This window comes from Oryctolagus cuniculus, chromosome 4 (assembly GCF_051225735.1).
Source record: "Oryctolagus cuniculus isolate XC-2025 breed Fujian yellow rabbit chromosome 4, ASM5122573v1, whole genome shotgun sequence".
Taxonomy (NCBI): domain Eukaryota; kingdom Metazoa; phylum Chordata; class Mammalia; order Lagomorpha; family Leporidae; genus Oryctolagus; species Oryctolagus cuniculus.
This window is the reverse complement of record NC_142870.1, coordinates 109506270-109524835: the sequence shown is the minus strand read 5'-3', so window position 1 is coordinate 109524835 and position 18566 is coordinate 109506270. Positions and strand designations below refer to the sequence as shown.

General features: G+C 44.6%; 1 protein-coding gene across 1 annotated transcript; it reads right to left on the bottom strand.

Annotated features, from left to right (window-relative positions):
- Window positions 1–8389: 8389 nt before the first annotated feature.
- On the bottom strand, window positions 8390–9113 carry LOC100354547 (cytochrome c oxidase assembly protein COX20, mitochondrial-like). The gene is given in 2 exon segments (XM_008266481.3): window positions 8390–8582; window positions 8953–9113. Coding segments are annotated over 2 exon segments (354 nt in total).
- Window positions 9114–18566: the final 9453 nt, after the last annotated feature.

The following is an 18566-nucleotide window of genomic DNA, read 5'->3' as shown; positions in this document are numbered from 1 at the left end:
CCTCCACCTGTGGCGCTGGCACACCAGGTTCTAGTCCTGGTCAGGGTGCTGGATTCTGTGCCAGTTGCTCCTCTTCCAATCCAGCTCTCTGCTGTGGCCCGGGAAGCCAGTGGAGGATGGCCCAAGTGCTTGGGCCTTGCACCCACATGGGAGACCAGGAGAAGCACCTGGCTCCTGGCTTTGGATCAGCGCAGTGCACTGGCCGCAGTGGCCATTGGGGGGGGTGAACCAACGGAAAAGGAAGACCTTTCTCTCTGTCTCTCTCTCTCACTGTCCACTCTGCCTGTCAAAAAAAAAAAAAAAAAAAGACCCTCCCAACAAAGAAAAGCCCAGGACTGGACAGCTTCACTGCTGAATTCTATCAGACATGTAAAGAGCTAATTTAAATTCTTCTCAAGCTATTCAAAACAATTGAAAGGGAGGGAATCCTCCCAAACTCTTTCTATGAAGCCAGCACCATTCTAATTCCTAAACCCAAAAAAGAACTACAGGATAATTTAACTGATGAACATAAACACAAAAATCCTCAACAAAATACTAGCCAATTGAATCCAACAACACATCAGAAAGATCATCCACACAGACCAAGTGGAATTTATCCCTGGTATGCAGAGATGGTTCAATGTTCATAAAAATAATCAATTAACATCACATTAACAAACTGAAGAACAAAAGCCATATGGTTATCTCAATAGATGCAGAGAAAGCATTTGATAAAATACAACATCATTTCATGATGAAAACCTTAAGCAAATTGGGTATAGAAGGAACATTCCTCAATATAATCAAGGCAATTTATGACAAACCCACAGCCAACATCTTACTGAATAGGGAAAAGTTGGAAGCATTTCCACTAAGATCCAGTACCAGACAAGGATGCCCACTCTTACCACTACTGTTCAATATAGTTCTGGAAGTTTTAGCCAGACCTATTAGGCAAGAAAAAGAAATCAAATGGATACAAATTGGGAAGGAGGAAGTCAAACTCCCTATTTGCAGATGACATGATTCTATATATAGGGGATCCAAAAGACTCCCACTAAAAAAACTACTGGAACTCATACAAGAGTTTGGTAAAGTGGCAGGATATAAAATTAATGCATAAAAACTAATAGCCTTTGTAAACCAGACAGTGCCATGACTAAGAACTTCTAAGATCAATCTCATTCACAATAGCTACAAAGCAAAATTTAACCAAGGATATAAAAGCTCTCTATGATGAAAATTGTAAAACATTATAGAAAGAAACAGAAGACACAAAAAATAAAAATATCTTCCATGTTCATGGATTGGAAGAATCAATATCATCAAATGTCCATACTACCAAAAGCAATTTACAGATTCAATGTAATTTCAATGAAAAAAATACCAAGAATATTCATCTCAGATCTAGAAAAAACAATGCTGAAATTCATATGGAAACACAGGAGACACCAAATAGCTAAAGCAATCTTATACAACAAAAACAAAGCTGGAGGCATCACAATACCAGATTTTAAGACATACTACAGGGCAGTTATAATCAAAATAGCCTGGTACTGAAAAAAAAAAAAAAACAGACTTGTATACCAATGGAACAGAATAGAAACTCCAGAAAACAATCCACACATCTAAAACCAACTTATCTTTGACAAATGAGCTAAAATCAATCCCTGGAGCAAAGACAGTCTCTTCAAAAATGCTGCTGGGAAAACTGGATCTCCACAAACGTAGTATGAAGCAAGACCCCTAGCTTACACCTTAAAGAAAAATCCACTCCAAATGGGTCAAAGACCTAAATTATAAAAGAACATTGGAGAAACTCTGCAAAACATTGGCATAGGCAAAAACCTCTTAGAAAAGACCCCAGAAGCACAGGCAATCAAAGCCAAAATTGACGAATGGGATATATCAAATTGAGAAGCTTTTGCACTGCAAAAGAAACACTCAGCAAATTGATGAGGCAACTGACAGATTGGGAGAAAATATTTGCAAACTATGCAACTGAGAAATGATGTTTACCCAGAATCTTTAGAGCTCAAGAAACTCAACAACAACAACAAAACAAACAACTCAGTTAAGTAACGGGCAAAGGATTTGAACGAGTGTTTTTCAGAAGAAGAAATTCAAATGGCAACAGACACTTGAAAAAAGGCTCAGGATCCCCAGCCATCAGAGAAATGCAAATCAAAACCACAATGAGGTTTCCCCTCAGCTCTGTTAGAATGGCTTTCATACAGAAATCAACAAACAACATATGCTGGGGAGGATATCAGAAAAAGGTATCCTAATCTACCGTTGGTGGGAATGTAAACTGGTACAGCCATTGTGGAAGATAGTATGGAGATGCCTCATAAGTCTGAATATAGTCCTACCATAAGACCCAGCCATCCCACTCCCAGGAATTTGCCCAAAGGAAATGAAATCAGCAAATGAGAGTGATCTGTACCCCGCCCACATGTTTATGCAGCTCACAACACAATAGCTAAGATACAGACAGATGTCTGTCAACTGAAGGGTGGATCAAGAAATTATGGTATATGTTCAGCCTGGAATACTACATACTGGTAAAAAAAAAAAAAAAGTGAAATCCTGCTGTTTGCAACAAAATGAATGCAACTGGAAACCATTACACTTAGTGAAATAAGCCAGTCCCAAACAGATAAATACTATATGTTCTTCCTGATCTGTGGTAACAATAAAGTACCTAAAACGTAATCTATAGAAGTGAAACTGACACTGTGAGATCAATGATTTTGAACAGCCCTTGTCTCAAATGTTGAGGAACAGTTTTTTTTCTTTTTTGTTCATACTATTCGTTGAACTCTTTACTTAGTGTAGAGTTAATAGTATGTGTATAACGTTAACTGAAAATAGATCTTTGTAAAAAAAAAAAAAGAAAGGGAAGAGGAGAGGGAGGAGGAAGTTGGAAGAATCACGATATTCCTAAATTTGTATTTATGAAATGCATGAAGTTTGTATACCTTAAATAAAATGTTTCCAGGTAAAACAACAAACAAACAAAAAATTAAATTCAAGCCAGTTATAAAAAAGGTTTGCTTTTCTAGCCAATGTAGGTGTTCTATCTTTCTCTCTCTTTTTTAAGATTTATTTATTTATTTATTTGAAAATCAGGGTTATAGAGAGGGGAGAGAGAGAGAGCGAGAGAGCAAGCTGGTTCACTCCCCAAATGATTCCAACAGCCAGGGCTAGTCCAGGCAGAAGCCAGGAGCCAGGATCTTCATCTGGTCTCCCACATGGGTTCAGGGCTCTAAACGCTTGGGCCATCCTCCACTGCTTTCCCAGGCCATAGCAGAGAGCTGGATTGGAAGTAGAGCAGCCAGGACTCAAACTGGTGCCCATGTGGAATGCTGGCACTGCAGATGGCAGCCCAACCAGCAGTACTACAGTGCTGACCCCTGTAGGTGTTCCTTATACAGGGATACAAGATATTAAAAGATGCCCCAGTGCCCACTGAAAATTCTTTCAGAGTGCAGATGTTTCTTCTACTATATTTTCAAATTTATAGCCTAATTTTACATACATTTTTGGAAGTTTGTTTCACTCATCAATCTTTTGAAATACTAGCTTTCATAGCTGGTCAGCTATTAGCTTACTTGAAGTAATAATGACTTACATTTATAAAGCATGACATTTTACAGTTTTGCAAAGTACTTTTATTTATATGATTTGCATGGTTTAATTCTGGGGCATTCTGTGAGGTAGAAAAAGCAGCTACAAAATCCTGATTTTACAGATAAGAAAATGGGCAGAGAGAAATTGTATTTTTTTCATTTTGGAAATAAAGAAAATGGCAAAAATTTGAGAGTCTTTGGTTTGATCTCTTCCCCTGGCACCTTCTTATCCTTATCCTTGAAGGCTGATCCGTGAAGACTTTGTTTATTATTGACTTAAAACCTTCCGTGTCAGCAAAGTGCTTGGCCTGTGAAGTGTTGTTGGCAGGAGGTGCTAAGGCGGAACTCAAGCATACACAGGGGTAGAATACATATTCCTTGCCTACAGGAAACTTGAGTTAGCTGGGGAATATGTAATCACTGAGAAAAATAGCTATTAATTCAAGGCAGTCTTTCATATGGTACATGAACTCTTAGAGCAATAAATAAGGCCTCAGAGTTTGTGCAGGAAAAGAAAGATAGCGCACAGGGTCCTGGCAGGAAGCAGGTGGTAGATTCAAATTGAGCAATCTGAGGAGGACCTACTGTTTTAAGGGAACTATTTGTGAAGGTGGGTGTTCGGAGGAGAAAAACCACAGAGTCCAGTATTGGATGAGTAAGGGATCCGGCAGAGGCTGCTCAGCTCTCCAGGCACAGAGCAGTGGGGAGAGGTGGAGACCGCAGAGAGGGGCTTCACACGGCTAAACAGAAGACAACCTTCCTGGAAGACATGCCGTGGGCTGGAATGGTGGGGAAAGGTGCAAGGAGTTGAAAATGGCCTTGAAGGGCCAGAAGTGAGGGGGGCATGTATGTGATGGAGAGAGTTGAGGGCAAGTGAATGTGACAGCGGGGGTCAGATTTGGGAATATGCTCACTCGGGATGGCCAAGGGCAGAAGGGTGGGACACAAGATTGAAAATACGGGCCTATTGTGGAGGCCTTGAATGCCAAGCCAAGTTTGAGCTGACCCTGAGAGCAACCAGGGAATGGTTTTCTTTTCTTTCTTTCTTTCTTTTTTTTTTTTTTTTTGAGATTTTTATTTATTTGTTTGTTTGTTTGAAAGGCAGAGTTACAGAGAGGCAGAGGCAGAAAGAGCGGTCCTCCATCTGCTGGTTCACTCCCCAGATGGCCGCAACGGCCAGAGTTGTGCTGATCTGAAGCCAAGAGCCAAGAGCTTCTTCCAGGTCTCCCACACGGGTGCAGGGGCCCAAGGACTTGGGCCATCTTCTACTGCTTTCCCAGGCCATGGCAGAGAGCTGGATAGGAAGTGGAGCAGCCGGGACTCAACCCGGCACCCATGTGGGATGCCAGCACGGCAGGCGGTAGCTTTACCTGCTATGCCATAGCGCCCAGCCCTCCAGGGAATTATTTTCAGTCAGGCATGAAGCTGACATCTTAAGAAAGTTAACCTGCACCAATGCAAAGGCTGGCTACAGGAAAGAAGTACCTACAGCAGAATGTGGGCTCATACTCAACAGCCCAGGACTGGGTCATCCAGGGCAGCGGGAAGATAAAGGGGCTGGTGATGTGGCCCAGTGGGTGAAGTTGCTGTTGCGACACCAGCATCTCCTGTGGGAGTATCAGTTCAACTCCCAGCTGCCCCCACTTCCCATCCAGCTCCCTGCTATCGCAGCTGGGAAGACAGTGAAAGATTTCCCCTGCCGCCTACATGGGAGACCAAGATGGAGTTCCTGGTTCCTGGCTTTAGCCTGGTCCAGCCCTGACTGTTTTGACCATGTGGGACGTGAACCAGTGGATGGAAGATTCTCTCTCTCTCCTTCTCCCTCTCCCTCTTTGTGTGTGTGTGCGCGCACGAATGTATGTGTCTCTTCTGTTATTCTTTTCAAATTAATTAACAAGTAGGGTAGGGGAAGTGGACGTGAGACTTAATGGGGGGGGGGGGGATTCAGCAGCTGAGCACCTGCTGTGGAGTTGCTCTTCCCCTAAATGGCAAATCCAAAACAGCAATTGTGATTGAGCTGCATGCACCATCAGTGAACCAAGACAAAGGCCCCTCAGATGAGACTGTCTCCAAAACAGGGCTGGTTGAGGAGTCAAAGGCATGGCCCAGGAGACGTGGTTTGAACCCTTGCTCTACCACATAGAGCTGCGTGTCCTGACGTTGCCTGTCTCCTCCGAGCCGCCTCTGGTCGCCTCCAAATGAGATGCGGGTACTGCCAGGGGATTGGGAGACATCCATCAGCAAGATCTGTGGAAGGAGGAGTACCACTTCGGGGGAGGGGGAGAGGCAGGGAGTCGGGCTCTGTCTGATCCCTCTGCAGACCTTGTCTCCCTGGGCGGGGCACATGCCGAGGAGGCAGAGATCTGCCTGAACATGAACTTGAGGTCCCATCTCTCTTCCTCCTGAAGCTGCTCCCTGTGAGCAGGCTTGATTGATTGCTGTAAGCCTCAGCCTCCCAATTACCCCGCCACTGCTAGGGAGCGCAGTCCGTTTTCTCTGACAAGCCTCTATTTATTTATTTACCTTAAACATCGCAGTGTATTTTTTATTTTCCCAGATCATGATCCCAAAGGATTTTTTTTTCTTTCTTCTGTTCTGTTTTCCTGAGTTTGTCACGAAAGCTAGTCTGAACTGAAAATAATTGCCCCCAATGCTTGCAGCACACTGAAATGCAGGTTAAAGCAGCAAACCCATTCAACTAAAATGAACGTGAAATTTGGTCATTTTTACATTTGTGAGGTTTCTATGAGGAGGACTCTGGATTTTCTAATGAAAGTGTCACTGTCATTTTTAAGTAGGCTTTTTTTTTTTTTTTTTTTTTTTTTTTTTTTACATATAATCCATCTTCTTCCCTTCAGGGGGTGTCTGCTTATCTGATAATAGCTATCAAACAACGTGGTCAATCTGACAGTAGATGCTAAGTAGCTGGCAGCTGCTCTTACTCACCAGCCAAAGTTCAAAGCCATGTTTTCATAAATTGCAAATGACTTCTTGCCATGGAATATTATGTTTGGCCTTGGGTAATTGAAACCATTACTTTAATATCTCCAAAGATAGGAATCCCCCTTTAGTTGTTCTTCATGGCAGTAAATTTGGGGGTGGGATGGAATGCAAAGAATAATAGTAGAGTCCTGTTTTTCTGATTTTTAAAAAAATTCCACAGTGGTTAAACTTTTCCTTCTTCCTTAAAATTTATTTAGTTATTTATTTTATTTGAGAGACAGAGAGAGAAGGATCCCATCTGCTGATTCACTTCCCAAATGCCTTGCAATGGCTAGGGCTGGCCCAGGTTGAAGCCAGGAGCCAGAAACTCAATCCAGGTCCCGCACGTGGGTGGCAGAGACCCAACCACTTGAGCCATCACCTGATGCCTCCAAGGGTACACATTAGCAGGAAGTTGGACTTGGGAGCGGGACTGTGACTCGAACCCAGGCACACAGATAGGGCCTATGGGCATCCCAAGCAGCATCATAACTGCTAGGCCAAACACTCGCTCCTAACCTTTTCATTCAACACTAATTTGTAAACATTAGTGAGGTCCTGCTAAACCCTTGGCACTGTGCTAGATGCTTAGGGAGACACAGCAGACTTCACAATGTGGTTCCTCTCCTCTAAGTGTTTACTGGGGACATAAGACCCAGGTTAATGATTAATGATTTTCTCTGCCTCTCTGCCATCACTTACATCACAGCCATAACCTGGAGCAGGCCATTTCATGCGTCCCACTCTCATACCCACTGTTCCTACCTTCCCAGGACACTACCATGCTCCAACTCCAAAAATCAGGTTTTTATTGTTTTGTTTTTGCTTTATTTGAAAGAGAGAGAGAGAGAGATCTTCCATCTGCTGGTTTACTCTCCAAATGCCCATATAAGCCAGGATTGGGCCAGGCTGAAAAAACCAGGAGCCTGGAACTTCCTCCAGGACTTCCATTTGTGTGTCAGGAACCCAAGTAGTGAGCCGTCACCTGCTGCCTCCCATGGTACACATTATCGGGAGGCTGGTTTGGAAGCAGAGTCTAGATCTGAACCAGGCATTTCAATATGGGATGCAGGCTCCCGAGCAGCGACTTAGGCTTGGTGCCACCCGCCCACCCCTGCAATTCTTTAACCTCACCAGGACCACAGTGTAGCCCCTTACTCTCTAATACCCTCATAAGGTCTTTGCTTTTCTTCATACTCAGCTTACACCCAGAGGCCAGCACTGAAAATGTGTCACTTGCATTCACCCTTGAATCCCTTTTCCTTGATTACATCTGCCTGGTAAAACCCTGCTTGGATCCAGCTCGTCTTCAATTCTACACCCTTTCTCTTAGGAGCTGCTTGTGCCTAGAAAATCCACTGCCACATTCAAAACTCAGGACTCTCAGCCTCCGAGGGCATGACTAGCAGATTGCCGTCCTGATCCACACAACCCTGCACTTCCCCACAACTACTGAACGTGGTCTCTGCTCCAAATCTCCAGCACTTCTTCCGCTCGCTTACTGCTCTCTGTTGGGCTGTGGCGGTGGGGGGAGGGCAGCCAGCAGCTCCCAGGAGAGACCTTCTCTGTCCTCTTGATGCCCACTTCTCTGTGTGTCCGTCCCTGAGTGTCCTGCCTTCCCTCCTGCTGCTGCTGCTCAGCCAGTCAGCTTCCTACCTTTTTTATATTTTTTTGCCAACTAAAATGTAGTTTATTTACTTGCTTAAAGCTTTCTTACTGTACATAAGATGTTTCTTGTGGTTGATTCCAACTCTTTTGGGAGCTGTGTTTTGATTTTCTATGCTTAATCTTTCTTAATTGCTGTTAGAGCTGTTGGTTTGTTTTCTTTCAGGATCAAGGTGGGTACTTTCATATAAAATCTTAGTTTTAATTCCTCCTCCAGCAATTCTTTCCTGGATTTGTTGCTTTGCATAACTGTACCTGGGGGGGAACCAGCCATTCTAAAGTCATATTGATCCTCCTACTCCAACACCACATGATCTTCTTCTTCTTCTTCTTCTTTTTTTTTTCTTGACAGGCAGAGTGGACAGTGAGAGAGAGAGACAGAGAGAAAGGTCTTCCTTTGCCATTGGTTCACCCCGCAATGGCCGCTCCGGCCAGCGTGCTGCGGCCGGCGCACCGCACTGATCCGAAGCCAGGAGCCAGGTGCTTCTCCTGGTCTCCCATGGGGTGCAGGGCCCAAGCATTTGGGCCATCCTCCACTGCACTCCCGGGCCACAGCAGAGAGCTGGCCTGGAAGAGGGGCAACCAGGACAGAATCCGGCGCCCCGACCGGGACTAGAACCTGGTGTGCCAGTGCCACAAGGCGGAGGATTAGCCTATTGAGCCGCGGCGCCAGCCACCACATGATCTTCTGATTCTACTAGTTAACAAAAAATGTCCGAGGCCAGCCACAGCAGATCCTAATGAAATGTGTAGTATTGAATCCTGTGGACAGGGGATATTTTCAACATATAAAATTCCTAGGAGTTTAAAGGGCTCCCTTCTGGGCTCGCTGGGCTCCTGCATAGCAGCCATGGGGATGTATGAGCCAGGTTCCTACCCTAAGCCAAACCCTTCCACAGTGCGCTGGATCCCAGTCCTCTCTGTTTATCTGCAAACACGTTTATCTCTTTTGTTTCCTGATGGACACCATTTCTTTTCTATCAGGTCATCCCTAACAGCATAGAAGCATGCTGAATTACTACCCACCTTACAAACACAAGACCAAGCCCCCCCTTGACCCTACTTTCCCCTCTAGTCACCACTTGCCTCTACAGAAAATCTCCTTGAACACTCCTTCTAAAGCCATTACTTCCAATCATTTCCTCCTTGTAGTCTTTAGAAAATACACCCTCATCAGGCTTTCATTCTGAAAATTGCTCCCCCCAAACAGCTTTCGTCGATATCTCCAGTGATCTTCACATTACTAAATCCAATGGCCGGTCTCATTTTGCATCATATTCAACTTATCGGCAGATTCTTAAGCGCCTGATCCCTTCCTCTTTCTTTCAATGCTTTCTTTGCTCGGCTTCAAGACATCACTCTCAGTTCCCTCCATGGGCCGCTGCTTCCTTTCCTTGTTCTTCCTTATCTTCTGGCTTGGAGGAGTGCCCCAGAGCCACGCCTTCAGTGACTTCTCTGATCTCCCTGCTTTAAATTTTATTTCTAGGTCTCTGACCCCCAAACTGATGTGTCAATCTGAGATTTCCCCCTTGAGCATACCCAAGTGCCTACTGCATCTCCACTTGGGTGTTTAATAGACATTTCATGCTTTCTACAGACACCAAAATGAACACAAGATTCTCCCCTCCTCAAAAACTCCTCCTCTCACAATCTCCCTCATCCTCTTACTTGTTCAGAGCGAAATCCTTGCAGTCATCCTAAACCCCCTTTTCTCTCTCTCACTCCACATTCTCAATTAGTCAGAAACTCGTATTAGTCCCCCTCGGCCTATGTCCAGCCACCAGGCACAATCCACCACCTCCTTCACACCCCCTTGTCCAAGCTGCCATTGTCTCTCAGTTCTTACTGCAAAAGTCCCTTCATTTTGTCTTCCCTTCCACCCTTCCTCTGAAGATGTCTATTTTCAACACAGCATATGGAGTGAATATGCTTAAAAATCTCCGTACGATCATATAACTTCTCTTCTTAAACTCTTCCTGTGGCTTTCCAACTCTCTCAGAGCAAACATCAAAGTCCTTTCTCATCACCAGCCAGACCCTCCCCACCTGACCTCATGGCCCTCTCTGGCTCACTCAGCCAAGCCACATGCATGCCGTTCCTTGAACGAGCCCATCTTGTTCCTACCTCTGGGCCTCTGCACTCATTAGAGCCTCAGCCCTTAGATTTCATCCCACAGGTCCAGACAGGATGTAATGGTAAATCCACATGATGTAACGAAATAGTAAATCCACATGATGTAATGAACAGGGCTTCAGACTGGGTTGGGAGCAAACATTCAGATGAGGCAGAAGGCTAAAAGCTAAAGTTGAAGACCGAGAATTCCAACAACACTTATTGAGCACCTACTGCACACCAAATATTTCTCCTTTATTATCTCATTTTACCCTCATAAATGAGCATGGCAGAGAAATACTACTATTTACGTTTCACATGGAGGAAATTTAGCTTCAGAGATTTAAAAATGGTGGTGTAGCAGGTAACACTGATGCCTGTGGCACCGGCATCCATATGGACTCTTTTCTGTGTCCCGGCTGCTCCACTTTCAAGCCAGTTCCCTTCTAAAGGCCTCAGGAAAGCAGTGGAAGTTGCTTAGGCAGGAAAAGATTTATTTATTTAGTTAGCTATTTGTTTGTTTGAAAGTCAGAGGAGACAGGGAGAAACAGAGAGAGAGAGAGACTGGCCAGGCTAAAGCCAGGAGCTTCATCCAGGTCTCCCACATGGATTCAGGGGCCCAAATACTTGGGGCATCTTTCACTGCTTTCTCAGGCATTTTGGCAGGAAGCTGGATCAGAAGTGGAACAGTAGAACAGGCACCCATATGGGATACCCACATCACAGGCGGTGGCTTTACCCACTCCGCCACAACACTGGCCCTGGTTGCAAACCATTGTTGTAACTGAAGTTTAACTTACTCAAGAGCTCATTCTCCTCTTTAGACTTCTTTATCATCCACATTCTCCTCCTCTCCTGCTCCCTCCCGCTCAACATGACCATGACTTTTGCTGGTGTTCAACCAAGAGGCACATAAGAAATGGCAGTAATGGTCAGCACTGCGGCTCAATAGGCTAATCCTCCGCCTGCAACACCAGCACCCCGGGTTCTAGTCCCAATCGGGGCGCCGGTTCTGTCCCAGTTGCTCCTCTTCCAGTTCAGCTCTCTGCTGCGGCCTAGGAAGGCAGTGGAGAATGGCCCAAGTGCTTGGGCCCTGCACCCCATGGGAGACCAGGAGAAGCACCTGGCTCCTGGCTTCGGATCAGCATGGTGCGCCAGCCACAGCGCACTGGCCGCGGTGGCCATTGGGGGGGGGGTGAACCAATGGCAAAGGAAGACCTTTCTCTCTGTCTCTCTCTCTCACTGTCCACTCTGCCTGTCAAAAAAAAAAAATGGCAGTAATAACAAATGTATTCTCAAATTTTTCTCCTTAACCTCACAAAGGTTAAACTTGTCTGCACTTACCTACATGGGTGGCAAAAAAAATTTCAGTGCTGTGGCCTGCGTTACTAAGCCATTTCCTGGTGGTCCTCTCAGCATGAAACAGCTGTCCATTTATTTCTTTGCTGAGCCCGAATGGAATATTCCATTCCTGGAAAATAAAGGCTCAACTTTAAACTTGAAATCTGTATTTTTATCTCACAAATTGACGAGATCTTCAACAATTTGGAAGGAAGTGGTGTTTCTGCTGCCATCAGCTACAAAGTGTTGGACGCCCACAGTGGTATTTGTCAGATTTACATGGATTCCAGGTGAATCTGAATCAGTGGCTACAAAGGAGGACTATTCAGCTAATTGCTATTCTGTTCTCCCAGAATGCCTCTGATTTAAAAAAAGCAACAGAATCCAAATAGAGTAAGAAATTAAAATTAGGTTTTGTTCACCACTGAAATTCCTGAGACTGCCAGAGAGGGGAGAAGGGGACATTTTTGCTACCTTTTTACAAAATCCATTTCCTTTCAGGATAAAGTTAAAACTATTTATTATCAGCTTTGCTGGGACAACAAACAATCCTAAAATTTCAGTTACAATAACAAAGGTTGATTTCTTACTCAGGTTCCACATCAGTTTTGGGTCATTGTGGAATCAACTGTAGATCTGTTCCGTGGGTTGAATCTATTCCAGAGCCCAGTGGAAGCAGCAGCTCATATATCAGCCAGCCATTCCTGGTGGCAGAATGGGGAGGCAAGCGAGCTGCTGGAAATGAGGTCCTAAGGCTTCTTCTGCTCAGGTGTGGGACATGTCATGCCTGTTCACACGTCATAGCTAAGGTAAGTCACGTGACTCAGCCCAACGTCAAGGGGGCAGAAAAGACCATTCCTCCAGCAGGAGGCACTTAAAGTCGCATGGCAATGAGTACAGATACATAATCTGTGAAGAGCTGGGAGCCATAATAAACTATATCATAGCATTCAAACCTCATAGGATAGCCAGCCTCCTCTCACACCATCCCTTATCTTGTTCTGAACACATTTGTTGGTCTTCCCCCCACCAAACATCACAGGATCCCACACCTTCCATGTCAGCGTCCTAAGTGGAAAATACAATTTCCTCCATTTTCTGCCAATTAAAATTGCCCTCAGCCTACAAGGTACAGTTCATATTCCACCTGCTTTATAAAACCCTTCTCAATTCCTCAGTTGAAATTAGAGACTCTTTTCTTGGAGTCAGTGATGCAGACTGGTCATACACCTATTCAGCTCTAATGTAGCTGAATAACTGGGTGACTCTGGTAACTTCCTTTTAAGTTCACCACTGGGAATATGGATAAAAATTTCCTGATAGAAACCAGAAATTCTACTTTCTTGAAGTCCCTCTCCATCTTCTTTGGAGTTAAAGTCTTGACCATTACAGACGTTTAATAAACTGCAGTGAGTGCCTAGAAACCTACATATTCTCCATCAATATTATATTTGATGTGAATATGCAAGCTTTTCTACAGCAGGCACATGTGGCAAACCACATCGAGGACTCTCTGGGGACTTCTCCTCAGACAATAACAGTTACAAAGATTAACCTGTCATTTCCACAACCTCGTCTTTTTCAGGTGTGTGTATGTGGTGTGTATTTGTGCGTGTGTGTATTGATTCCCTAACTTCCCACCGAGAATTTTGGGCACCATGTTTTCAGCCTGATTGCTACATTGAAAAGTATCATTTCTTTCTTTCCTTTTCACTGTATCATCATTTCTTATATGCGGTTTTGTGTGTGATGCATGTGCTGTGGAAAGTGGGGGCTGGCAGACATACAGTGGCCTATGGAAGTTGTGCTTTGAGGCAGTCGTAAGAGAAGGAAACGCACTGCTAGAGAATCCAGGTTAGATTGTCCTCTGCTCCTTAGTAGATCTGTGGCCTTGGGCAAGTCATTTACCTTGTCTATCCTTGAGATTTTCTTATTCGTTAGAGATAGAGAGAGTGGAGGGGGAAAAATAGAGACAAACAGAAAGCCAGGGAAATGCATAGAACAGAGCACAGCACATTGTAGGAGCTCAGCATCATCGTGGTATGTTTCATGGGAAAAGTAACGCCGTAAGAATCTGCCGTTCCATAACAGATCACTGACAAACTTGGAGTCAGCACCCAAATGATCTTGATGTGTCAGCATGGAACAGATCACCTGTGTCTCAATCAGCCTCCTCAGCCTCACCTATCTGTTTACCCTCGGGCCTTAACAATTCTAGTGGGTTTTGTCAAATGGAGTTTTTCTAACTTAATGAGCCCATCCTATCTCATATGGATGTGGTGGAGAAAGTCCAGAGATAACAACTCTACATTTCCAATTCCTGGGAAACCCAGAGTTCATTGACAAATGGGGAAGGGAACTAGAACCTCATGGTCTTCCAGGTTGGTTACATGATAGCAGCCCCTTCACCAAGAATCCAAAAACAAAAGGTCCTTGAGAATCAGGCTCACTTTCAACAATGTTCTTTTCCTCTCCCTAATCAATAAATGTGTTGAATTTTATGAAAGGGATTTAGAAGGTACTTTGAATAGGTAGACATATGAAAACTTCTGTTCCATTCAGACTGTAGGCAGATCACAGGTTTTCTCAGATTTCCAAAGAGTCTAGAGAAATCTATTTTTGACAACTCTCTCCCTTTTTCCTTATCGCAATTACATCAGTTCAGGTCCTCCAGAGAGTCAGAACCAAAAGGATGTGTGTAGATATGTAGACAGAAATCTATTTTAAGAAATTGGCTGATATGGAGGCTTGGGGAGTCCAAAATTTGATGGAGTGAGCCAGCAGGATGGAGAGTCAGGGTGGAGTTGAAGTTCAAGTCCAAAGGCAGTCTTCTGGCAATAATCCCTTCTTGCTCAGGAGAGGTTGCTCTTTGTTTGAGTACAGCTTTACTAAATAAGTGAGTAAATCCCCATTGCAGAGGGTACCCTGCTTTTCTCAAAGTCCTCTACTCTAAGTGTTAATTTCATCCCAAAAATACTTTCACAGAAACATTCAGAATACTGTTTGACCAAACATCTGGGCATTATGGCTTTGCCAAGTTCAAACATAAAATTGACCATCACAGTAATAAAAAAGAGAAAATATCCCAGTGACACGAGAAGTAGCATCGCAGGAACTTGTGGGGAGCAACTGGGAGCAACTCGGACTAGACTAAGTTACTGGAATTAAGACTTATTTTATGCATCTGCTCTCCCACAATATGGCGCTGGGAGAGGAGGAAACAGCTTCTACACAGCTGCCTCCAGTTCAACCAATAAACTGTAGGACCTGCTCCTTATTGGAGGAGAGCAGCGTACTCGGCGTGTGGGTAGCAGAGTTGGGATTGGTGGAAGAGGACTATAAAGGAGGAGAGAGACAACATGCACCAGGAACATCTATCTGAAGGAACACCTGTGCAGACCCCGAGAGAGCCGGCCGGCGGTGTGCCGCTCCCCCGCGGAAGTGGGGAAAGTGGCAGGGGGAACCGCCCTTCCACGGAGGTGGAAGGGACGGTAGCCAACCCGGGAAGAACCAGCAGCAAACCCGGGGAGGGCCGAGCAGACAAAAGAACAGCGCAGGGTCCTGTGTCGTTCCTCCACGAAGAGGGGGAGCAACAGGAACTGAGAGCAAAAAGGAACTTTTGAGATCATTGAGTCTGTCCTCTTCATTTTACAGATAAAAAAATTGAGCCTCAGAGATTACACAGTTGTTTAGCTAGAAGGCTGGCACTAGTGTGCAGGTATTCCAATTCTTTCTACAGCTACCAAATTCAGCCTTAGTTTTAAAACTCAGCATAAGATACAACTGAATGTCCTTCTGTGAAAATTATGCTCGAGTTTAAATTTGGGTTATTTGTGGGGCAACTGCAAAGCCAATTGCCATTAGATCCAAGTTTTCTTCTTAACACATCTACAAAAAAGGAGGCTGCACCCCCATGTTTGTTGCAGCACTATTCAACAACAGCCAAGAAATAGGAACAACCAAGTGTCATCCATCGACCACTGGATAGAGAAATACTTTTACAAACACACGGTGGAATATTACTTAGCCATAAAAGGGTGAAATCTTGTCATCTGCAACAACATGGATGGAAATGGAGGTTGTTATGTTAAGTGAAAGAAGCCAGGCTCAGAAACAGAAGTATCATTATGGCTTCACTCACATGTGGGATCTAAAAAGTGATGATCTCACTGGAGTTAAAACGGTGATGCCAGAGGCTGGAGCAGGAAGCCAGGCAGAGAGGTGTGGAAAGGTTACTGAGCTGGGTAGGAGTAAGAAGTTCCAGGGTTCTCTTGCACAGTGAGGTGACTATAGGTAAGGTTACTTACTGTATATTTCTCTAGTTTTCAAAAACCGAGGTGATAGGATTCTGAATGTTTGCTCTATAAAGAAATGTTAAAATGTTTGAGGAGATATGTTTACCCTGATTGGACATTACACAAGGTACACATGTATCAAAGCATCACATGGTATCCCACAGAAATATAAAATTTTTATGTATCTGTTAAATTTTTTAATTAAAAAATGTTAAAGGTAATTTGTTGCAAGATCATTGCATACTTAACATGTTTGTTGTAATCTGCTTTTTCTGATGTTGCTGAAGCCAACCATAGAAGAAGCCACTAAAAGAGTTTTTGTGCCAGGAACGTATGGTTTAGATGTCTAAGAAAAAAACATACTTCATTAGAAAATTATGCCTTGTTTAATGCCCAACGTTCTGGGCTGTCTGGTTGCATTGCAGCTATCTACTTAGTGAATTAATAGGTAACCAGTAGTGAAGCAAAACAACTCTTGTCAGTAGACATGCAAAGGAATTCTGTCCAAGGAAGGGATATCCCTTCATCACTCCAAGAAAAAGTCCATTTTGCATCCATTTGTATTGTGTTTCAATATTCCTTACTCCATAAATACATGTAGTATACATTTCTGTTTTGACTTCACCTTTAAGCCAGTTATAACATCTGCCTGGATCTCTAACTTAACGAATCAAATAAAATCTTTAACACATCTTTATTTTATATCTTTGAGAGTCATGATGTTGCCTTTTTTGGAAAATTATCCTTTCATAAATGTCATGTCTTTGCCAGCCCAGAAAAGGGATGCTCTGCTGAGGCACAGTGAACCTCATGCACAGCACCTACTCCACTCCATTCGGCCCCAAATCCCTACATTACAAAAAAGTCCAATTAAGATTTCACAAGGTTTCCTGCACTGAAATCTTGAAAAAGAAAAAAATTAGAAGCAGAGACTCTGACAGCAAAAGAAACAGGTTGGAGAAGAGGAGAAAGAGCACACAGACTTCTAACCACTTAAGAAAGGAGCTGAGAAATTAGGCTGGGAGGGCAGAAGGCAGCTAGGGGCAAAGAGGGAACACAACAGCTGAAAGCAATCGTCTCTTCCACTGCCCGAATCGCCAGCGGTCCCTAACGGACTGCCCACTCCAGCTCCACAGTCCACATTCACTCTTACAGGGAGTTGGGAGTGTTTGGGGCTCAGTGTCCTCTCTGGGATTATCTAGTCGGTGGGGTGGCAGCCTGGGCTCTACTCTGCTGTGCCAACAGCCAGGGAGAGTCTGTGAGAAGGCCTCAAGAGGACAGGAAAGTGGGAGAAGGAAGGACTACAGTATGTCCTAACTCCGAGGTGGTTTGTTCTCCTCGGCTCCCTGTCACCTGGACCCCCTAGTCCCAGCCTCCAGCTCTGTCCAGAGAGCTGGAGCAGCAACACACTCCCCAAGCTAAACACAGGGCTATACTTCCGCCCCTCACGCTGTCTCTGTGATTGACACTTTGCTGTCACTTTTGTCCCTGCCTGGTCACTCTGCTCTCAGCTTCCTTTTTCCTTTATAACAAATTTATTTATCTATAATTAATTAATGCATTTAAAAGGCAGAGTGACAGAGGGAGACACACACACACACACACACACACAGAGGAGGGACAGAGAGAAAGAGAGAGAGAGAGAAACTTCCACCTGTTGGTTCACTCCCCAAATGCACACAGCAGCTGAAGCCAGGATTCAGGAGCTCCATCCAGGTCTCCCACATGGGTGGCAGGAAACCAAGTACTTGGGCCATCACTTGCTACCTCCCAGGCACATTGGCAGGAAGCTGGATCGGAATTGTGGAGTAACTGAAACTTGAACCAGGGATTTCGATATGGGATGCCAGCGTCCCAGGCAGCGCTTTAACCCACTGCACCACAATGTCCACTCCGGTGCGCCCAGCCTCTTTGTGGCCTTGCTGCAGGGCTGTTGCCATGGCTTCAGCTCTCCCTGACACCTCCGCCGACCACTCCATTATGGCCACTTGCTTGGGGTTCTTCTGCTCAGTCTTTCCAGACAGCTGAGCTTTAATGCAATGCCAACAGACCCCCTTCCCTCCTCTCCATTCCCCTGTGGAGTGCGAGGAAAAACCAGTTTACCATTGTTACACTACTATCCCCTATGGTCACATCTGTAGGGTTTTTAAATGAGGAGACAGGACATTGGAGAGTCCATTCTAAGAGCACACCACTGGATAGCTATGTGCTCCCACTTTTATTTAGAGGGTACCAGGAAGTCAGCAGGCACATAGGCAAGGTTATACATCAACTTAAGGATTTGGGAAAAGGAATTTGATCTGGTAGTCTAAGATAGGGATTAGAGCTGTGTTGTAAATCTTCAGAGACAGGCTCATTTAGATGCTCCTGGAAATTTACAAATTCCCCCCAAATATCCCAGGTACCAATTCATATCCATTAGCCCCCTGCTGCTCCTGCTGCCACATTCCTTTGGGGGCAGGTGTGCACACCACCACCCCCCCCCCCCCGCCCGCCACCTGTTTTGGTGTGAGCAGAAGCTGCAGCCATGCTGAGGTCTGGATTTATTTGACTGCTA